General features: G+C 44.1%; 3 protein-coding genes and 1 long non-coding RNA gene across 6 annotated transcripts; 2 read left to right on the top strand and 2 right to left on the bottom strand.

Annotated features, from left to right (window-relative positions):
* Nucleotides 1-1,447: 1,447 nt before the first annotated feature.
* LOC140646607 (uncharacterized) lies at nucleotides 1,448-8,644 on the bottom strand. 2 transcript variants are annotated; one of them, XR_012040501.1, is made up of 3 exons: nucleotides 7,892-8,030; nucleotides 6,004-6,216; nucleotides 1,448-1,630 (listed from the first exon to the last, which is right to left on the bottom strand). It is a non-coding gene; the product is annotated as an uncharacterized lncRNA (long non-coding RNA). The 2 variants fall into 2 exon arrangements; XR_012040502.1 differs by lacking the exon at nucleotides 7,892-8,030 and adding an exon at nucleotides 8,463-8,644 and having other exon boundaries at nucleotides 1,449-1,630.
* On the top strand, nucleotides 4,425-5,641 carry CCDC89 (coiled-coil domain containing 89). Its single transcript, XM_072855771.1, is given in 2 exon segments — nucleotides 4,425-4,672; nucleotides 4,674-5,641. Coding segments are annotated over 2 exon segments (1,056 nt in total). The 3' UTR covers nucleotides 5,482-5,641.
* On the top strand, nucleotides 7,773-17,035 carry CREBZF (CREB/ATF bZIP transcription factor). 2 transcript variants are annotated; one of them, XR_012040500.1, is made up of 4 exons: nucleotides 7,773-8,794; nucleotides 9,459-9,536; nucleotides 10,892-10,962; nucleotides 16,902-17,035. XR_012040500.1 is itself a non-coding variant. In XM_072850810.1 (3 exons), the coding sequence occupies exons 1-2, from the start codon at nucleotides 7,875-7,877 to the stop codon at nucleotides 9,505-9,507; spliced, it is 969 nt and encodes a 322-aa protein (XP_072706911.1). In that variant the 5' UTR covers nucleotides 7,773-7,874; the 3' UTR covers nucleotides 9,508-9,536; nucleotides 10,892-11,934. The 2 variants fall into 2 exon arrangements, 1 of the variants encoding a protein (XP_072706911.1); XM_072850810.1 differs by lacking the exon at nucleotides 16,902-17,035 and having other exon boundaries at nucleotides 10,892-11,934.
* LOC140646606 (transmembrane protein 126A-like) lies at nucleotides 15,971-21,088 on the bottom strand. The gene is made up of 4 exons (XM_072850811.1): nucleotides 20,968-21,088; nucleotides 17,587-17,780; nucleotides 16,917-17,031; nucleotides 15,971-16,256 (listed from the first exon to the last, which is right to left on the bottom strand). The coding sequence occupies exons 1-4, from the start codon at nucleotides 21,081-21,083 to the stop codon at nucleotides 16,052-16,054; spliced, it is 630 nt and encodes a 209-aa protein (XP_072706912.1). The 5' UTR covers nucleotides 21,084-21,088; the 3' UTR covers nucleotides 15,971-16,051.
* Between the last annotated feature and the right edge of the window lie 1,798 nt (nucleotides 21,089-22,886).

The raw sequence follows: 22,886 nt of genomic DNA, 5'->3' as shown, positions 1-22,886 counted from the left end.
TACTCTTAAATGCTGAAGGCCTAGAGGTAAAACTTTTTTTTATTCAATGCTACTCTAAAGGATGTAAACCTGCCGATTTTAGTGATGACAAATATGTTGGGTATTTATTCTGTAAAGTGTACTTGTCTGTACCTCTATCCATTAGCTTGTTTTTTTGCAAAAAGTAATTTATCTGTGCTTCAGCGCCACCGTTAGGAGAGCGCTGGGATTCTGGTGGTCTTGGTTTAGATCGCTTTGCAGCACAAGGAATAGGATGGGAATTTGTAACTTGTAGAAATGCATGCTACTAAAGAAAGATAAATGCAGAAAATACAAAATTTATTACTTTTTTTAAAATAAAAGCAGCCTATTAAAGCTAAATAGGAATTCAATGTTTATTAAATCCCAGTGTTCTATGTTAGCAATGCAGCATGCAATACAACAAAATGCAGACAGAAAACATTTCTGAAAATAAATGCACCAACTCTATAGGTCTAAAAGCTGGTGAAAGCTTGCATCTCAGAGTAGAGAGGAGAAGGGGGCTCTTCACAGCTGCAACTCAATTGCTTAAGTTAATCATAGAAATCTAAATGCTACTTGGTATTTATTACACACTATGAATGGAAAAAAGGAAAGGTGCTATTCAGCCTGCCGGGGAACCCACTTTCTCTCATCAGCCAGGCAGTCTGTGGAGTTTACAAAAGCCAAAAGTAGTTGTCAGTCTTGGTATCTTATTGCTTCAGGTTGCCTCAGGAAGAGATTGGTAGCTGCTACAGATTCCACTTTGCCAGATACAAAAATTATTCTTGTATGACTAGGGAACAACGTGCATACGACACTTCAGAATAACGTATTTGTACTTATGTGGTACAGCAGGTGCTTTGCTTCTGTGTTCTTAAATAGCCACTCCTGAAAGGGTGGTGACTCTGGAAAAGCAAAGAGGCCCCTGGTTAATTTGTATTCACTGCCTATATGAATGCGTTTTCACCTGAAAATTAGGTTGCTGTGAAAATGACTTACAGTTTCACAGGATTAAAGTTGTTGTGTTTCCTGTGAAGCTTGAAGGCATTGCTATGTCAAAATAGCTTTGGGACTTCAGCTGTAGGGATGGGGTCTTGAGGCTCTAGATTTGCAGGCAAGCGTCATGTAATCTGCTGTGTTCTATACTGTACAAAATTTTGATAGTTGACTGCCATCAAAATAAAATGTCTGGTTTGTGATAGTGTCAATCTCCTCGTCTTCTGGTCAAGTAGAACATCTTCTGTCTTGCTATTCTTGCACCACTCTAGAGACAGACAGAGCATTTTTGTCATTACCTCAAAAGACATTGCTTACCACTACACTAAAGAGATCAAAACTCAGTTTAAATTTCGAAAAGCTACCTGAACATGAACATAAGATTTACTTTTGCACTGCACTTGTAATTAATTAGTGTGATTAACTAATGACACAGCAGTATTATGTACTCATCTAGATTAACCAAACTGAGCCAAGTAACAAAAATGGTCCCTTTAGTGCAAAAATTCAATGCTCCTCCCCAGTTTTTAATACCTTTTTTTCAGCATGTGCAGAAAACGGAGACTCTTCTAGGTAAACCTGTAAGGATAGTTGTCATCACACACAAGAGTGAGTCGTCTTCGTGCTTCCAGATCTACAGGAGGTGAGCAGAGGCAGTCACAGCAGTGCCTTTGAAAAGTATAGTAGTGCTTAACAGTGCTAGATATGTTCAAGTTATTGGTATCATTGTTAGTCTGCTGTGGAGTCTGCATCAAGCTGTAGCTCTTAAAGGTTTTCAGCAGAGCTTTAGCAGCTGTGCTTAGCATCTTTTTACTGTTTTACTATTGTCATACACAAAAGTCAAAGCTGTCCTGGTGAGATGAACTTCAGTAGAAGGGAAGATTACAAACCAAGCTGCTTTATCAGTGTAAAGAGTACTTTGATTACCCTATGCATGCTGTAGGATTTAATTATAGAGTAGAAACATTACAATTTCACCTCATGCTAAAGGATGTTGTGTTGATTTATTACAAGGTGCTTGAAGGTAATGGCTGCATCTAATCATGTAAACCATCAGGTATTCTGTATTGAAAATATCTGACTGAAGGCACACAAAATTTACTTTTTAAAAAAGATTATTGACTTTTTTGACATCCCCCTGAATGTGGGTCACAATAAATACAGCTTTCTACCAAATTCATAGTCATTCCTAACTACAGGAGTATGTTCCAGGTCGGTAAGAGAAATGCAAGTTTATGACGTTGAATAGGACAAAAAGTTTCAAGAAACTAGTTTCTTTGCTCTACAGTCAAAAGGAAAGGTTTTAGTCATCCATAACCAAAATGTTAAAGGTGTACCGTTAGTTACTCACTGTTTGAATAAATTAATAGCTATGCTTTGATTCTGAATTACAGGTCACCTTTATGACAAAGCAGCCATACTCCTAGGATGTCTTTGCATCAAATACCCATCCTTGCCCAGAGAAGCACACCACTTTTTTTCCTTTCCCCCCCCCCCTTCACTTCACAAGCTCATCTTTGCTTTAGTCTGGAATGGGGGTGTTTTTGGTATGCATATATGTACATGCATATGTGTGTGTGTGTGTATGGGTTCTAAATTACACCATCTTTCCTTCCTCTAAAACAGGCTTCAACTTCCCAGCTCTCCTTTCATGCTCTGTGTTCAGAAACCTCCCGTTTCTGCAAGTAAGCCTGCAAACCTTAGCTGGTGCGGCAACCCACATCACTTTGATTTGACCCGTTTTGAAAGATCGGGTACTGCGCCCTCCTTGCCTTGTTCGCTTCGGATCCTTTACCCACACCACTCGCTCCTCTTTGCTTTGTATCCTTTTCCAGTGGAGTCAGCAAAACCTGCACCTGACTTTTTCCTTCCAGCTGCATTTTCTTTTTCCACTTCCCTATCCTATCTGCCAGATTTTTCATTAACTGCTGAATAAAGCTGCAAATTGTTTAGGGCAAAGGCTGTGTCTTTACTTGCTGTAAACCTTCAGCATGTTCTGAGAAGGTCAGAGCCTGCTATTGCGATCTCCTCTGGCACACACAGGGCGCAAGCTGAGAGAGAGAAGTTGTTCAGACTTGCGGAAATCCTCTTCCCTTTACCAAATCTGGGTGCTTTTGAGAGTGTCAGCGGCATTTGTTTGCTGACAAACACTCCCAGCTCTTTCAGCCACTCTTACGGGGCTGGCCCAGTTCCAACCAGCCCAGCTGAAGGCATGAGCTCAGGGGTAACTGGATTCAGCCTCGGATCTCCAGGGAGAGAGAAACCCCACAGCAGGAGTGGCAACAAATGGTTGGAGGGAAAAAAACACCTGGTAAGAAAACATTTTTCTCCTTTCAAACCCTGCTCTTCATTGCGTTTCCACTGGATGGCCTAAACCTTTTCAGCCTTCCCCCTCTCCTCCGTTCTTTCCAAATGTTTGGCAGCATCCACGGTAGCAACAGTGCTAGGGGAGCGCAGGACGGCAGAGACGGGTAGGGTCTCTACTGACGGTCACCGCTATGCAGCTCTGAAACTGTCCATGCTTCACAAGCATTAATTCATTTTTGCTGTACGTTATTTTTTGTCCTTCCTTTAGGCTGGCTCCTTCCCACATCCTATCTTTATCTCCAGTCAAAGCCCAGGAATTCGCAAAACCTGATTATCGGCGTGCTGTTTCATGTGCTGTGTAGTTTCAGGTCTGTGTCTGAATGAAAAACTTGTAGATTGGTTTTAGGCTGACTTTTCATATGTCTGGGTAGTATGCCATAGGATTAGGCACCAGTAATGATTTTGGGGCTAATGTAACATAAATATTATTTCCCTTATTTTTACACGAGGAAGCGGACTTTTAAAATGACATGCCTAAACTAATGCAGCAAATCAATGTCAAAACTCAAATGATGAACCATTTCTCCATGCACCAAGTCTTTGTATCAGAGGGCATTCATTAATTATTAGCATTGCAGAGATCTTTTATTTTATTCGTAAATCTCCAAGCACAGGATAAGTCTATTCAGCTATTTTTTAATGAGCAATATACTATTAAAATCTTATAAATCAACTAGAAATTTGATGTAACCCTCCATGTTTTGCTTGCATTTATAATACCAGATTTGTAGGAGAAAATAAAGGCAGAGGAAAAGGATGGCTTAAGGAATTATTTACAGCTTTATCACTTCCAAGCTTTTTACCTAAATATAATAGTACTTCTTGTAGCTACAATAGCACTTTGAAAAGGAATAATTAGCAAAGCTAGTAATCAGCAAATGCATAAATACTAAGCCTACATTCTTTGCTTTTGCATTCTCTGGACTTCCAGAGGAACTCTGCCAGCTTACCAAGTGGTGTTGGACACGTAACCATTGGGTACTGTTTCATTATGCTGAATGCCACTAAGAGAAGCAGTCACTATAAAATTTTGTCTCATCTTTGTGTGAGACGGGGGCTCCATGGCTCTGGGTGAGAGAGAGGCAGGGATGGCCAACCCCACAAGTGATCCAGAGACCGGCAAAGACATGGAAGATCTGACAAAAGGCCTGGAGGAACTCTGCGAGAGCCCTAAAGAGAAGAGTGAGAAGGCTCTGCTACATTCATGCCTAGAACAGCAGCACCACCTTATCTGTATGCTGAAGAAAAAAGCAGACGATGCATGCAAATGCTGCAAAAGCCTGGAGCAGCTCAACATGGAGCTGGAGAAACAGGACAGAGGATGCTGTGAAAATGAAAACCCAGACCCAACGGATTCAGCACTTGGAGGGGCGCTTCATGGATCTGGCCAACAACCACGAAAAAACGATCCAGATCAAGGATGAACACAGGAAGCGGCATATGCAGCTGTGGGAGGAGAAGAAGCACCTGCAGCAGGAGAACGAAACGCTCTTCAGCCAGACTGTGAGGGAGAAGGAAGCTGAAGTGCTCCAGCTCACTGCCCAGGCCAGAAAGCTCTCGCAGCAGTTAGGCTCCTTACAGGAGAAATGCACTTAGGAGCGTCACAGAGCTTGGGAGCGAGGAAAGGAGCTGCCAGAAGCTCAGAGCCAGCAAGCAAGTGCCTGTGCCTGGGAAGTCAATTCACTAAAAAAACAGCTACAATGCCTACAGAAGTGCCAACGAATTGTTGCACAGGCAGGGCATGCAGAGTCAGCAGAGGGCTCAGGGCAGCGAGCTGTAGGCCAAGCTGGAGGGGGCAAACAGGAGGAAGAGCGACTACTGAACCTTGCCATGGAGAGGGACAAGGCTCTGCAAGATACCCAATGGGAAATTCAGCAGCTGGGGAAGAAGCTGGAGAGTGCAGAAAAAGCCAGGCAGTGAGCAGGAAAGCACCTTGTGAAAGAGGCAGCAGCAGTGGACAATGACCTGAAGGTCCAAGAGCTCCAACGACAGCTCGAAAGCAGTAACCAGGCATACCACAAACTCTCGCTGCAGTTTGATGCTTACAGCAAGCACAGGACGGATTTACTGACTAAAGAAAGAGCGCCGAATATCAAACTCTGTCATTTTATTGCGTAACTGCAGCTTTCTCCTCTGTTCTCGTCTCGGCAGGTGCCTCTACTGTAACACACTGCTGCATTTTGTTCCTTTCCATGAGACCATCTTCTGATTTCTCTGTCATGTATTTACCAGCTAAAGTCCTCCTACGAGGACTGTTCTGTAGCCTTTCTTTTTTTTGTTACACTTTTACATAAGTTAAAGCTCCATACTGTTAAATCTGAACAGGGATTGTTGAACTAGTCAAACCTGTGACATGAAAGATTAGGGTGGAAAATGTAAAATATGGATTTATTTGGTCCTAAGCTCTGCTGTATCAGAGATTTTCATTTTTTACAGTTAAAAGCACATTATTTTCCAAAATGGACCAAAGCTCAAACCCTTAACCTTTTGCATTTGATTCTCCCTTGAAGTTCAACAGAGGTTGGGCACGTAAGAGGTAATACTGAGGCTCCAAGAAAGAAATCCCATCTTGCAGTGTCTACGTCATAAACAGTCATGATTCAGCAACTTAACAGGCAAAACAGTAATATCATACAATACCTGATGCTCAAGCAAATCATTGTGTAGAGTTGTCTAGTAGTCTTACAGGTTTCTGCGGTTGTCTTAGTCTTATTTAATGTCATAGCATTATGTATATCCCTGTTCAGCTCAAAATAAATTGGCAGGTCCTTGGGTGATTTCAATAGTCTTCGAAACAGGCTGAGGTTCTAGATGTTCTGCCAGTTTAAGTGTTTTCTGGTTTTTAGGTGTTTTCTGTAGAGAAAATAGTAGTGATGCACAAAATGGAAGGGTGTATGTCCGGCAATTTTTGACAAAAAAATCCTTCCCTTTCCTGTCAGCACTGGGGGATACAGAGGCATCCCACTCTCTCTTGCCTCTCTCCGAGCCAAGGAAGAGGTTTTTGGCTGCTGAGTTTCAGTTCCTGCTCTTTAACTCTCCAACAAAAAACCCACGATGGGCCAAATGGCATTCTCCACCTGGGCTGAGGCAGCTGCCCCCAGAGCTCCCCAAGTTCTTTCCCACATATGTATAGCACAGATGTGGTTTCTAAGTAGTACTTGTCAACAGACTTGTCTTCTGAACTTCGCTGGACTCTCCTTGAACCCACACAAAGCCAGGTGAGAAGTATTGCTCCACTACCTGCTGCAAGACAAACTGCAGTCTTTCGTTTTGATCCTGGCTCCTACAAGTGTCATTCCACACCTGTTTTATGGACCACATCCTCCTCCTTTTCAACCATCCTTTTCCCCCTGAAAAGGATGCATCCCCCTGCATCCTGCATCCCTCCCCATCCTGCATCCCCCTGCATGCATGTTTAATTAATCTAAATGCAGGCATCTACAGTGTAAATGCCAACTGACCCAGGCTACAAACTAGGCCCGTGGTCTGAGAGGAAGGAACATAGTAGGACTTGAGTCGGCCACTCTGTTTTAATTAGTTGATATGCAGCGAGGAGTGCCCGTTTCCCTCCGGTGACTGCAAGAGAGCCTAAAAACAGGTACCTAAATAGTCTAAATGTGGGCAGGGGACACCCACTCGCTGTGTGACAGAACAGCCCCGAACACCTCCGGCCCAGCCCCTGCCGCGGTCCGGCAGGAAAGCCCCCAAAACACTGCTGCCCCCGGGGGACATCCTCCTTTCCTCCCCTCCGCGGCATCTGTGGGTAAGAGACCTCCCCCCCACACACTCTACTCATACACCCCCCCTCACACACCCACACCCACCCCTCATACATCCCCCATACACTCCCCTCACACCCACCCCCACACACTCCCCTTCACACACCCACCTCTCATACACCCCCTCACACCCCCCTCAGACACCCCCCTTCATACATCCCCCATACACCCCCTCACTCCACCTCACATACCCCTCCTCACACACCCCCCATACACCCCCTTCATACATCCCCCTACACTCCACCTCACATACCCCTCCTCACACACCCCCCATACACCCCCCTTCATACACCCCCTACACTCCACCTCACATACCCCTCCTCACACACACCCCCCTTCATACACCCCCTACACTCCACCTCACATACCCCTCCTCACACACCCCCCCTTCATACACCCCCTACACTCCACCTCACATACCCCTCCTCACACCCCCCCCATACACCCCCCTTCATACACCCCCTACACTCCACCTCACATACCCCTCCTCACACCCCCCCCCCATACACCCCCTACACTCCACCTCACATACCCCTCCTCACACACACACCCCCTCACAGCCGTCGCCGCCGCTTTCCCGCGCGCGGGCGCAGTCGCGAGGCGCCCCCCCCCCCCGCCCCGCGCAGCGTGCCGATTCCCGACAGGCACCGCGGCGGGAGCGCCGGGCCGCAGCCTCGCGCCGCTTTCCTCAGGCTCCGTCCCGTCCCGCCGGGCCCCTCGCCCGCCGCCGCCATGCGCCACAGCCTCACCCAGCTGCTGGCGGCCTCCTCCGGCGGAGCGAGCCCCTCGGGCGCCGTCTGGCCGCTAGCCGGCGCGGGGCAGACCCCGAGAGGGCGGGATGGCGGCGGGGAAGGGGATCCGGGCCCCGCGCGGCCCAAACAACAGCAGCCGCCGCGGCGGGAGGCGGGCGCCTTGGAGCCGCGGCGGCAGGAGAAGGAACCGGAGGCGCCCGGTGGCCCGCTGGAGGTGTGGGAGCAAGAGGACTGGTTCCCGGGGCTGGAGCTGGGAGACCTGCTGGAGGCGGCCCGGCCGGACTGGGACCTGGACGCGGAGCTGAGCGGCTGCTTCTGTGGGGAACCGGAGCCGCTGCCCCCGCCGGGCCAGGGCCAGAGGCCGGCGGCGCCCGGGCGGAGGAACGGCGGGGCTGGGAGCCGGCTGAAGGCGGCGGCGGCGGCGCGGCTGAACCGGCTGAAGAAGAAGCAGTACGTGCTGGGGCTGGAGAGCCGCCTCCAGGGCCTGGCTGCTGAGAACCGGCAGCTGCGGGACCGCAACCGCGGCCTGAGCCGCCGCCTGCGAGAGCTGGAGCGGGAGAGCAGCTACCTGCGGGCCGTGCTGGCTAACCAGAGCGCTCTAGGGCAGCTCCTGAGCCGCTTAGCCGGGATCCGCGCCGGCGGGCTGCAGCTCAGCACCAGCCTCTTCAGGGACACGGGCAGCCCCCGCCGCCATCACCACCACCTCCAGCCCGCCGGCGAGAGCAGCGACCACGACTACGCCCTCCCCAGCTCCCGGCCTCCCAGCCTGGAGGAGGCGGCGGTGGTGACGGAGGAGGAGTGGGCGGCCCCCGGCGGGATCTGCCTCCACGTGGACCGGGATCAGGTGTCGGTGGAGTTCTGCTCCATCTGTGCTCGGCGAGCGGCGGCCTCCTTCAAAATGTAGGGTCAAGTACCTGCTGCAAGTACTCGTGGGGTTCTCGCCCCTAGGGGCCTCGCGTCGTGGCGGAGGAAGCAGGCGATGGTGCGGAGGAAAAGAATAAATACAGTGGTGATGGGGTGGTACTGGGGGAGATGCAGAGGAGGGGAACCTGGCACTTAAGTGGCCAGGGTAACAAAAAAAAATATCTCTTGAACGGCACATTGGGAGCCAGATGGTGGCCTTGGTTAAAGGCCGTGTAAATCTGGCGTGTGGACGGTAGTGGTCTGAGCCTGTTTGGCGTAAGAGTCGTGCAAAGCTGTGTACAGCAGTGCGATAATTATCGTGCAAACTGACACGCGCGTATACACAGAGAGGTGCCACCAGAGCCCGTTTGCAGCACTTGGGTGAAAAGATCATGCCGACCTGACGCATGAAGGTGTGCTCGGTTCCACTTCGCAGTTGCCAGTAAAGATAACACTGACTACCCGGTCTTGAGTCAGATAATGTCTAGCCTGCTTATCCTGAGGAGCTGAAAATGCTTGCTTAGAAAACCAAACCAAAAACTTCATTAAGACATCGTCACTGGACAGACTTAAGAAAATAGTAATGATCGGCAAAAGAAAGCATGCATATAAAATTGTACTGCATCTCAGTTATACATTACTATTAAAACCTCTCTGACAGTTTCTCTTTTAGGTGCTTGCCCTGCCAGGCTCCGTTGTGTAGGGGTTAAAGAACAGTCGTTTTCCACCTCGCAACCTGGTAAGGATCAATATATTCCCATAATGCGGTATCAGACAGCTTGCTTTGCATATGCCAGTCTCTTGTAACGACTGGTTCAGGAAATGATTTCTCTGGTCCTTGGCCTACTCTGCCAAAATGTTTCTAGCTCTGGATGATAACTAAAAGTGAAAATTACAATCACGTCATTCGAATTAGCTGTTTTCCTCTTTTCCTTTTTTAAATGAATATGCACATAGTAGCCAATACATGAGCTACGTTTTGAATTAGAAAATCAATGCTTATGCCATTTGAAATGGGGGGCATTTTCTATTAACCTAAGTATCTGATGAGCTGAAAAGGGAAAATATGCTAATAAGTGGGATGTGACATTCACAGCCTTTTATCATAGGGGACTGTCCCAAAAGTGTAAGTAAATTGCTTTTTAAATGGAAAAAAAAAAAGAATTTGTGACCTGTTGGTTTAAAATACTGTCTAGTGTTAGGGATGCACGGTACCTTTAAAAAGTCCTTCTCTAGCTTGCTCTAATTCATGATGCGGAGTTTTGCCTGATTAAACAGAGCCTGAACACTGGTTATATCTGTACAGTGGAATCCTAATGTAGAGAAGTCACTTGTTTGCATGGACCTCTAACGAGAATTGCAGTTTGAAGAATGCAGTGCATCGAAGTAACTCGTTACTTTAGCTTCCCCTAAGTAAATCTCTGTGCCCTGAAATTCCTATGTTACTTCAAAGTCGCTTTAAATTTTAAAGATATTGCATGTATATGCATGTGCTTAATTTTACTGTAGAGTTCTTAACTTAGCCTCTTACAGTATCCAGAAATCTATAACTTTATATAATTAAGCACAGTTTGGACATGAGCAAATATGTATCTTGAGGCTAATGATTTGAAAAATGCTCCATAATTAACTGAGATAGGAGGAAAAATAGTTTGGCAAACAGTAGCGTGTGTTTTCTTGTACTAGTCAGTGTTTCTCCCTATCACAAAAGATGAGTGGGTTGTTTTTTCAGTTGTATTATAATGTTTAGGGTGTTTATATGTATGTCAGTTGGGGGAAGAAGGATTGTGAAAATGATAATATGTAAAGTGAGGTTTCACAAAGAATAGACATTCCTAAACCAGTTTCATTTATTAACTTCCTTAAAAAAAGATTCTATTTAGTGTTTCTGAAGTCTTGGTTCTTAAAGCCTTAAATTTTGTGTTTAAGGCTAAGTAGAAGGTGAAAGCGTTTTCTCCCAGTCATTTGCTTTATTGGTGCTAGACCCTGTCAAGTGTTCGTCAATATAAAAGGAGTTTGATTTTTCTTTGTGAAACATCACTGTGTGATAAAGTATATGTGTATTTAGCATCCTTGTTTTTCTTTATGCTAAAGTGGATTCAGCTGTGTTGGGGCAGAAGAGACGGGACCAGCTGCTGGCCACATTTCCTGCTTTATTTTAAAAGGTAGTATAAGAAATGAGAATAAAGAGGTAACAGGGCTTTCACTGTCTTTGGTTAAAAAAAAAAAAAAAAGGTTGAATGCTGGGATCATTTACTGTCATCCAAGATGTTTTTTAAAAAGACAATGTCCTATCAAACAGGTTTTACTCCAGTGTGTGCAGTATTCCATCTGTTCAGGGTATATTGCCAGCACAAAAGAGACTTAGCGGGATACGTGTTCCCTTACACCTCTGCGGTGGCATCAACAGGACTGTTCAGAGTTTCAGTCTTAAATTGTGTAACCCTGCTGTAATTGATGGGTTATACCAGTGCCACAGGAGTCAGAGATAACCATCAAGACCTGTACTGACTGATACGCAAAATGGAAATAATTGAGTTAGAGTCAACCTAGGCTCAGCCTGCCTAGCTCAGACTTCACGAACATGCTTTATTCTGAAGTTTAACATGTTTGATGAAAAGAGAAACACTAATGTAGCAAGTATGGGATGTTACAGTGGCATTTTTACAGTTACTTCAGTGCAGAAGTGTTTTTTAAGTTAACTGAAATATGCATTCTTTCTTTTTGCATCACTGCTAAACAGTAGAGGGCAGGGACTTAGCTCTGGTCTCTGTTGTGAACCTGCACATCACTCTAGTCATGAAACTACCTGTGAGCTGTGTCTGAGAGTAGCTGATTTTCTGACATGCAAAATGATGTTTACCAGTACAAGAACAAGGTCAAGTCCCAAGGAAGTAAGTGGCTGCAGGCATTTCTAGTGCCTACTGAATCATATTTAAACCAAATAGAGGGGAGGAAGTTATTTGAAATTCTAACCGACTGTACTATCTGTATGGTGTATTATTAATGTAGCTTTTTGAAGTGGAAGCCTTGAAATTACATAACTTAATACTTGAAAATATATTGTAAATGTTTCTTTGTAATTATGTGCCATCCAGATAAGAATACGATATCATAATAAAAGCAGACTTGTTGATCTTTCAGTTTATGGGCTCAAATGTTTTTTCATCTTTTCCTTCTCATTCATGCCTTGCTTTGAGTGGTTCATTCCACAAAATGGGAAAACGGAAAGGGAAGATGCTGTTGCTGCTATCTGTGTGGGTTCATCTGTTGGAAAACGAGAGAAAATGGAGCAGGGTATCCAGGAGAAATGTTGTTCCTCATCTATCTTTCAAGTTCAGTTTGTGGTGAGGACAAAACAAAGGCTTTATTCCTTGAACTGAAGATAGAGTTGTAGTCCTTGTATTTTACAGTTGTTTTTCTTTCTTAATATTTTATTAACGTGGCTATGTTTGATCAATAAACCACGGAGGAGCAGAATACTTACATAAACACTTCTGTGGTCTCTTGGCAGCTTCCTGCTTTCTGTCCCATTTTTAGGTTGTGAAGTTTGATGACTAGTTAATACGCTCTTAAACCATAATCTTTCATCAGGTTATTTCCACGCTAAACACTGGAGCAACTGTAACAAAAAGTTTGAGGGTGCTGAAAGGACAGAACATTTTTAAAGCTCCAGAGTGAGCCATGCACTGTACTCTTTGATTTCTCTTAATCTTAAATGCTTTATTTGAGAGAGCAGTTTAATATAGCGTGCTGGCTTTCTAGCATCCAGGCATTCTAGTGAAAGTAGTCTGCAGCTTGAGAAAAAGGAATGTTTCACAAAAAACATTGCTTAAAAATTTAATAGCATACTGGCATGCTCTGCCTTTTTGGCCTCCAGTTGTAGAAAACACCCTCTTCAGCGTTGAAATTTGTGTGTGTTAAACTGGATGTACCACAGAACCGAGTGCCATCAGTGTTACACTGCGTGGCTATGCTACCTTCATTTTCTAGGATTTCTCCACCCCACAGCCACTTGAAGACTATTTAGCGTTTAAATAAGAAACAGTTTCATGCTCAGCTCTCTGTTAGTCCTTTACAGTTTGGTTGCGGTGCTGTAACTCAGTAGCATTCCAAATTAACTTCTCTCTCTTTCCTCTGAAGAGCTTAGCAGCATCTGGGAGGAAAAAAGAAATCGGTGTTTCTTTAATCCCTAGCCGCCTGGAGAGATTATATCAAAGTAAATGTGGGGAACCACATTCCAGCACTTGGCTTCTCTTGGTACTTCCAGATGATCGGATTTCTCATGCCACTTGTCAAAACTGTAATCAGTTTTCCCTGTGAAACACAAGAGATCTTTTGCAAAACACGAAGGCCTTTTGTAAATTTACTGATTTTTAAAAACTTACGTTCTCTAGAGCTTGTAGTTAAAGAGGTTTTCTGCTAGAATCAGCAATGCTCTCTTTATAGGGTTGTATTTGCTGTTGCTAGGCTGTAAATGTCTCAGGGATATATTAGAAGTTGTTCAGATGGGCTCTGGGTTCAAAGAACACCCTGTGTAAAACTGCACATTGACAGTAGCCGATTCTATGGTTTTTCACCTGGTTTCAGTGGGATATGCATATTTGGAGAAATAATTCTGCCTTTGCTCGTTAGCAGGAGGATGCCAGGAGCTGGACTAGGGCGGGTACAGGGGAGAGGAGGGTATCACTTGCAGGGGGCTGTGGAAGAGGTTGTCGTGTTGAGACTCAGCATCAACATGGTACATATAAAAGATAAAATTAGTGCTTTTTTAGTATTTCTGATTCTTATCTCGAGGCAGTCTCCCGGCATTCTTTTGGCAGTAGTTCAGACTTGGAGTAGTGAAAAGTCCATCAATACAGGTTCTATATTAGACACGTGCATTCTTCTAAGAGCGCAACAAAAGCTGTTGCTGTGGTACGTTGCCTGTGACTGGCGAGTGTCTACTAAAAGGGTAGAAGAAAGGATACAACTCAAACCTGTTCTGGTTCAGGTTTTCAAACAGGGAGGCAGTGCTGGCAAGGAGTCTGGTACGGTTGGTAGGAGGCCAAGATCTGGTAAAAGCTCGTCCTTTGACTTCTGGGGTGGTTGCTGGTATGTTGTACCCCACGTACAAAACAATGTTTACGGATTTCCGTGAGGGCGCTCCTTCACCCGCACGCATGCTAGAACTTAACTGATGGCATCCTGGTGTCCTGATGAATTTTGAAACAGTTTCAGTCTTTATTCTTTAACTTACTTTTGAGAACTTTTTTTTTCCCCCGGTTGTTTAAGGAGAAGTACACAGAGTACAACTGAAAAGTTGCCTTTTTTATAAACACAGCACCTTTCTTTCCGAAGGAGTATGTAGCTGACCTTTGACATGGCCAATGCCAAACACTTAAAAGACATATTTGCAATTTGTGTATTCATCAGTTACGCTGGAAACAAATATTGGTCTTTGCAACTTACTAAAAAAAAAGTTGAAGAATGTGATTTTTTTTCTTGTTACATACAATCTTCACCTTTCACCCCAAGAAATGAACATCTAAAAAAATGGGGTTTGTCCAAGTCAGATCATTAAATATCAGAGCATGCATTTTGATTACTCCAAGAAAAATTATCACTTGAATTGATACCAAAATGAAAATAGTACATGGAATGGAAGATAGTTTTGAGTCTCATGCTTTAAAAAGCGCTAGGATCTGTTAACAATATCTTAACTATCGCTTTGTTAAGCACTCATACAACAATCACTGAGCCATTCGTTTTTGTTCTTAAAGATACTATTGCAAAGTAAGAGCTTTATGTTCTGTTTTTATTATCACAGGCAAGTGGTTCTCTTGGTTGAAGTCTGATGACTTTGGGAGATACCCTAATTCACTGTCTTGTAACAGACTTGCTCTGTGTGAGACTGTCTAAAGTGGGGGTGATTAAGGTAGGGCCAAGATGGTTGTTTAGATGCAGGCCAGTACTGGAATAGTGCATGATACAGCAATGCTTTGAATTAAGGAAAACTAAACTAACTTGACGTAACAACCGTTGCAGAGGCAGCCTGTCTTTGCTGCTTCCCTGTACAAATCAGGCTGCTACTCCTGGTTGGAGAGAAACAGAATGCATTATTTTCCTGCTGTAACAAAAAATCTGTTAGGAAAAAGTAGATAAACATGATGAAACTCCTTTAATATGTTTTTCATCAATGATAGAGCATAAATTTTAAGCCAATTCAATTAAAGGTCTCAATGCTGAATTCTTAATTCTTAATTCTCATGAATAAGTATTTCCATGTGCATCTCTTGGGGATACCTGAATTTTATTAAATGGAGATGGTTGCTGACCAGTAATCATATGAGTTTTACAGTTAAGAACATACATCCGATGATTGAGATGATTGCTTTGGTAGAAAAATGCCTGATTTAGTTCTCAAACTGCAGAATACACTAAAGATATCTCATGCAGTAGGAGAATTAGCAATTTATATTGCTCTAGAATGTACAGTCTCCAATGCGAAGCCAAGCCTGACGTATAAGTGAATGAGTCTGGACCACTAATCTTAGAACTAGAGGTAGCTGAGATATCACAGTAACAGCACCAGCCACTTGAGGCCTCAGCACAGTTCCTTGCTTCAGGAAAAGACTAATTTCAGGGCAAAGGGGTTGCAAGGACAAAGTTTGTTCTGACTAGGCTTTTTTGGGGTCACTTGGTAGAGATGCTAGGAAGTCTGACACGAGTATCACTCCTGCTTGTTCTGTGATAATAGTGTTCTCTACAGTGTATAGAGTGACCCTTGTAACAGCCTGAATGGGGTAATCTCGTGACAGAAATTTTGTGCTAGCAGAATGGAGGGAAGTTCAGGGAGAAAAATACTCAAGATTTTGAGGAATCTCTAGAAAAACCTTGCCTTGACCCCCCACCTGCCCTTTTTTAAAAATCACTCTGGTTTGCATTATGAAGAAAACCCCCACTTTTTCAATAACACTCCTTTATACAGCTTCTAAAAGATGTAGCATCACCTTAGAGCCAAACACCAAGCAGGCAATATAAATGCTTTTTTTCCCCATTTCTAAAGAAACACCTGTCCTTATAATGCTGTTATTCAGGTATATACATTAAGCTGGACATAACAAAAACCTTAACTTGCATTTAAGTTCAGAACAGAAAAGAATGCCAGTGCAGAGTCTTAACTTTGTTTTTCTATTAAAAAAAGACAGCAGGCAACTTCTTTCTTTGTTTATTGTGGTTACTTATCCAAGGCAACTGAAAAGCTGCTTAACTTCATGCTTGTAACTCTTCAGGATCCCTGCTAGCGTTCATCTGCTGCAGTATTTTGACATATATTCCATGATGTTTAGTGGCAAGATATAATCCAGTCAGAACCTGTACAAGGACACCCAAACTCATCTTTCTAAAGACAGGCTGAGCAGTTGTGAGCCAGTAGCGTAATAGATTTTCTTTCCCTGGCAAGGGAGATGAAGAGTACCTAAACAACATAAACAGTGGTAGAAACTTACTTTTTTCTTTTCCCCATCCAATTTAAGCATCAAGATTTAACATTAAAGTCATTAAAAATATTTAGGTAGATATTCATTCTCTCCTTCCTCTCCTAAGTTAAATTCACCTGGTGGTACTGGGTACTGAGCTCACTCTCTGGATAAATGCTAGAACACATCCTGACCACGTACTGATGTCTCGCCAAGTCCCACCATCCCCTCACTGTGCTCCGACCCAATCCACAGAATCACACCTGCCAGGGAGTTTGGCTGCTGGGCACTGCCCAGGATCGGTAAGGTCTCTTGGCCGTCCAGCCAAACAGCACCAAGCAGCAATCTTCACTGCTTGGCAGGCTGACGGCCACAATTCCACATACCTAGGCATGTCATGGGTAGCTTGTAAGGTTCCACCTAAAGACAACTGCTTTACAGTATATCAGTTTGCAGATCTTGTTTCACTTTGGAGGCTTGCTGTAGCTCTTACTAACTTTGCCTTGTAATTAGAAGACCTTCATGTAAACCCCCTTCCATGTACTAAAAGCCTATAAGACGACAGGTGTGCATAGACTAAAAATCCACAGAATTTAAAGCAAGAACTGAAGATTTGGCCAACAAATACATTTCACTCGTTGCAGGTTAATAAGACGTACCTGGCTGCAAGGCTTGCGTTCATGGGGAGAGCCAGCAAAACAGGATAGAGACCACCTACAACAGCCCCTATCAATCCTCCTCGGACCACAGCGCAGACCTCACAGTTTAGCTGACCTAGGTGACAAACAATATTTCACTGTCAATATCCTCATAGCTCCACCACAGCAATTTATAAGCTGCGTGCAACACCATAGAAACAGGTGCTTGACAGAAACGGCCAAGCTGTACAGGTGTGCAAGAAATTTTGAAAGAAGGACTCTTCCTTTTGCAAAAAAATCACTCTCGTTCCAAGCCATGAAGAATATCTCACTCTAAAGTTGACTTTCAAATGAAATCATACAGATGGGGGAAACTCCACTGCTTTGTTGCAGTCACTTTTACGTGACTTTGAGTGAAACAATGCTAAAAATCAGTCATGCGTCATCAGAAATTCTTTTATAAACATATATAAACAAACATACGTATGTCCTTTCCTGCTCAACTTCAAGAACTCACTGCTGCCCAATGCGTTAGATAACCTGTTTTTCAAACCCTGCTTTACAAACGGAGGTTTTTCAAGACCACAACAGTTCAAGACCACCGTTCTGCAGAGAGGAAAAGCTCCTCTAGTGTTACATTGTGTACAGAAAGCAAAGCCCTTTGGAAAACAAGGAATAATGAGGTTGTTACCTGAAAATAATGGCTCACGCACAAAAACTTCATAAACCGCTGCTGTTGAAAGAAATGGAATAACAGCCATGGGCAAAGCAGACACCAAGGAAGCCCTTCTGACATGTAGGATGTTCCTGAAGAAGTTATTTGCCGCTAAGCCGCATAAGCTTGCATTTGCTGCAAGGAAGTATGATCCGTGATTACAAAGGTTCCTGTGAAAGAAGGGAAGTCGCTTCAGCAATTGAGAACTGTAAAAAAAGGTTGGTTTACTCAGTGCTACAATTCACTTCTGAATATCCTACAATAAGAGATAAGAGATGTAAATCTCTTGCTGGTGCAAAATGGAGAGTAACTACTTTCAAAAGCAACCAGTACAGCACCCTTTGCTGTATGCCTGAGTTTACACATACCTCAAGAATGAAGTGAAAGAAAGGCTGAGAAGCCTTTTCTACAATTTATTTTTTTTTAATTATGGCTAATGGAAACTTTGTGAAATTTGCTCTCCTAATCAGCATGTTTCTAAGGAGAATGTTTTCTCAAAAGAAATCTAAATATATATATATATATATAAATCACAGCTAGCTCCTGTAATCAGCCATGTTTCTAGCCTGCTTACCCAAAAGTATGGATTTAGTTTCAACATAAGAGCTAACAGAACAGACCAGGTGGGACAAGTATGGCAACTGAGATCTCACAACAGCGATCTCAGCAGCTGCTGGCAGATCACATGGAGTGATTCTGTAGGCTGAAGGGCTGTAAACCTTCCTTGTGTGTGTGGAACACGTGAATTTAAGGTCCTACCTTGCTAGGAGGTTACGCTAGTTAAAGGTTACATACTGGGTTACAGAACTGGAGCTTCTATTTTTCCCTTGATAACAGAGGGACTGGATTCTGTTATCTACCATGTTTTTAACATACGGTTTAGAGCAGCTACTCCTGTTGCAATCTGTAATATGGTGAAGGCAGAAGAGAACAAAGTCTGGTCAGAGATAGTCAGCATTTAATATCTTGACAAACAGTTCCCATTTGAGTACATTCCATCACAGAAGGTAATGCAAGAGCAGGAATGGGAATGCGTGCCAGTTTTACAAGCCTGATGAGCAGTTTGGGATTTATTTCATTTGACTCACAGAAGGAAGCTGTGCATTATCATTAGCATTATACCTGGCACAGTCAGTTGATTAGTGGAAACAACTCTTCGCTTTAAGTTTCTACAAATCTAAAATTCCCAGAATGACAAATACTGCCAGGCAAAGCAATTAACTGGAAGGCACTCTGATTCTGAAGCTGTGCCAATATTATTATGTTAAAAGTGTGTTTTTAAAATGCATCATAATTGGATTTATTGCCAAAGCCCCAAAGAAAATAAAATGCTTAACTGGTCACAAAATTTATGCTAGGCCAAATGTCATATTTATTTGCAAAATTATCAAACGTGACAACCTCTAAACCATTTAGCAATTAAAATACATGATTTTTTAAAATCCAACTACTTAAAATTCTTCTACAATTTAATGCTTAGAGTAACATTAAGCACTGACAAATCATACAGAAAAAGACTTCAGAGATGTAGGTGCTAATCTTGCAAAACCTAAAACATTAAAAACATCTGACATCAACGACACCAACTATTTCTCATTTTGAACAGGAAAATACTTTCATTCTTGGTACACACCAGATTTTCAAACATGAAAATAAGCTACTAACAATTCAATTCTGATGCTATATAGCAAAAGAACTTTACTGGTCAGATATCTCTCTTGCCCTTATTTAGGAGCTATGTTTCTTGGTTGTTGTAGGGTTTTTTTGTTTTGTTTTTGGTTTTGTTTGTTTGTTTGTTTTTTTTAAAAGAAATTTGCTTTTCAAATCACTACTCCCCCAATACTGGATGTCATTCACACAATGTCCCCAGAGTACAGTTTCTGCAAACCAGCCATTTCAGTCTGTTGGTACGTTTACAATCATAGGCAGTGAAACGCATGCGCGCATACACATAAATGTGGAGGACCGAGATTAAAATTTAGCAGCGTATTTAAGAATCCAAAATAGAGCAAATTAACGTACCCAGGACTACCAGAATCTACCCAGGCTTATTGATGTACAGCACTGCTATGCTGCACAAAAAGGAAAGAAAGGGAGGACGGAAGGGTTGGGGTTTGGGTTGGTTGGTTGGGTTTTTGTGGGGATTTTTTGTTTGTTTTCGGTTTTTGTTTGTTTATTTTAAATAGTAGCTCCCTAGTGTTAAAAACAAGAGCTTTGGGGAACAGGAACTCTCTCAGTCTGACTGCAGCATGCTTCTTCTCCCTTTCCAGCCATTACTGACCTCCCCTTTGGATACACAAACTTTAAGTCCTGCCAGGGCAGTTTCAAATAAAGGCGCACACCCATGGCAGCTATTTCTTTCCAAGGCCCAGCAGTCCCTAAGTACCACAGTTTCTATCAAGACGTTCCCACACCACCACTGAGGTATCTGCCTCCCCCTTAGCTCCCCAGCTCTTCTGGGGAAGGAGAAGTGTTGTAAGTTGAATGTGAGGGCAGCAGATCCTACACAAAGCTGCACCACTAACTGTAATGGGAGGGATAAAGCCTTGGTGGTGTTCTTTCTCACTTGCGTAGGGAGGCCCTGTGTTACTACCGGCGGTTTGTTTTGCCAGGAATTTAGTCCCATTAAAAAAAAAAAAAGCAGCTTCAGATTACTCTTATTTACACAGAATTTATCCAAGATGATACACACATGCAAACGGCTCCTTACAGAACCGGCTCAGGTTCGGTAAGGTTTTGCAGTGAAATGCAGTATCACAAAACACAAAGGTTGTTTGTGAGGCCCAGAAGGCATTTAGCCGGTTTTGTGTTGCACAGAACCCTGCTGGCGAGCCTGCATGACTCTGGCTGACTCGTCCACCACCACCTGGATACCTCAGTCTCGCCTTCCTGAAACCAGGAGCAGTGCAGAATGAAATGCAGGAACGAGCAGGTTGATGCTCACTCAGTTCTGGCCCCAGGCCAGCCCTGCGGGACACAAGATGACTCCTGCAGAACCACAAAGGTATCTGCCTTATGCTCTCCAACATTTCAGTTTCCTAGAAAATTTATTAGCTCTAGCACAGGACTGTGTGAATGCTCAGAGCCAGTCAGGGCTGATCAGCCATCCCGGAACCTTAAGCATTGGGGAGCACGTGCCAGAAACCAGCTGAGCAGGACCAGAGATACCAGTGAACTAACCATATTTAAAACACACAAAACAAGTCTTCTGTTCGGGACAATAATAAGCATCTTCACAATTAAATATTTTTGTAACTGCAAGGAAGATTTGCAATACAAGAGTAAGGGAAAAGAAAAGCCTCCAAAAGACTTGAAATGTTTGATGCACTTATCTTCATTTATTTTACCAGCACTTACTGATCTGCTTTAGGAAGCTCATTGAATATCTTTTGTATGACTTCCATCCGCTTAAATCTTTCCAAATATAGTCTTTGCTGCGGAGAATCTAGTTCAAGAAATTCTCTTCCTGTCATCTTGAAGTCCTGGATCATAAGGAACAAACAAACAACTGTAATCAAAGTTACACAGCCCCAGTACGTATCAAATAAACTTTTAGACTCTTTTGGCACTACGCAATCACAAACGCATTTCCTGTTTTTCGTGGCAGAGTCTTCAGATGCAAAGGGCACAATCCAGCTACAGAAGACTACGAGATTTATGACTACATGAACCCTATCAAACTGCTTTAGTGATGCTGCAGCTGTGGTTTGGCAGTTGCTCTAAGCCAACTTAAGTACTCGATGTGATGAAAATGGACCATCTAACCCTCCAGATGCTCCTGCCCAAGCACCTCCAACCCTGACGTCATACAGCAGCTTGGATTAGGAAACACACAGATGAAAACTACTCAGAGGAACAACGGGCAGTGTACTTGTTTCTTCCAGCCGGATCACTTTCTAACATAATGATCCCTAATGCCAGCAGCACAAAGGAAGACACTAATGGGACAATGGATTTTGGCAATACTCCAGGTTTAAATTGACTTAACTGTCAAATAGGACCATAAGGAAAAAACCCCAAATAAATCCATACTTTGTAATCATGAAGATATCTACTCTGCTTTCATATTCCACACCTAAGGACGCTTTTTATGGGTACTCTTAGCCAGAGACATATATCAAGTCAGAAAGCATACAGCTGTTTACATGGCAAGGTTTTGCCTAGCGGTGGGGATACAGGGGTGGCTTCTGTGAGAAGCTGCTAGAAGCTTCCCCGATGTCTGATAGAGCCAATGCCAGCCAACTCCAAGATGGACCCGCCATTGGCCAAGGCTGAGCCCATCAGCAACAGTGGTAGCTCTGCTGTGATGACATATTTAAGAAGGAGAAAAAGACTGCTGTGCAAGAGCAGCTGGGAGAGGAGTGAGAATATGTGAGAGAAACAACTCTGCAGACACCAAGGTCAGTGAAGAAGGAGGGGGAGGTGCTCCAGGTGCAAGAGCAGAGATTCCCCTGCAGCCCGTGGTGAAGCCCATGGTGAGACAGGCTGTCCCCCTGCATCCCATGGAGGTTAACGGTGGAGCAGATCTCCACCTGCAGCCCGTGGAGGACCCCATGCTGGAGCAAGTGGATGCGCCCAAAGGAGGCTGTGACCCTGTGGGAAGCCCACACTGGAGCAGGCTCCTGGCAGGACCTGTGGACCCATGGAGAGAGGAGCCCACACTGGAGCAGGTTTGCTGCAGGACTTGTGACCCCATGGGGGACCCACGCTGGAGCAGTCTGTTCCTGAAGGACTGCACCCTGTGGAAGGGACCCACGCTGGAGCAGTTCATGAAGAACTGCAGCCTGTGGGAAGGACTCATGTTGGAGAAGTTCATGCAGGACTGTCTCCTGTTGGAGGGACCCCATGCTGGATCAGGGGAAGAGTGTGAGGAGTCCTCCCCTTGAGGAGGAAGGAGCAGCAGAAACAACATGTGATGAACTGACTACAACCCCCATTCCCGGTCCCCCTGCGCTGCTGGAGGGGGAGGAGAGGGAGAAAATCGGGAGTGAAATTGAGGCTGGGAAGAAGGGAGGGGTTGGGGGGAAGGTGTTTTAAGATTTGGTTTTATTTCTCATTACCCTACTCTGATTTGATTGGCAATAAATTAAATTAATTTCCCCAAAGTCTAGTCTGTTTTGTCTGTAATGGTAATTGGCAAGTGATCTCCCTGTCCTTATCTTGACTCATAGGCTTTTCATCATATCTTCTCCCCCTGTCCTGTTGATGGAGGGGGAGTGAGAGAGTGGCTTGGTGGGCACCTGGCAGCCAGCCAAGGTCAACCCACCACAACAGCT

This window comes from Ciconia boyciana, chromosome 1, assembly GCF_034638445.1.
Source record: "Ciconia boyciana chromosome 1, ASM3463844v1, whole genome shotgun sequence".
Classification (NCBI taxonomy): Eukaryota; Metazoa; Chordata; class Aves; order Ciconiiformes; family Ciconiidae; genus Ciconia; species Ciconia boyciana.
The sequence above is the reverse complement of the archived record's forward strand: the minus strand, read 5'-3'. Positions and strand labels throughout refer to the sequence as shown.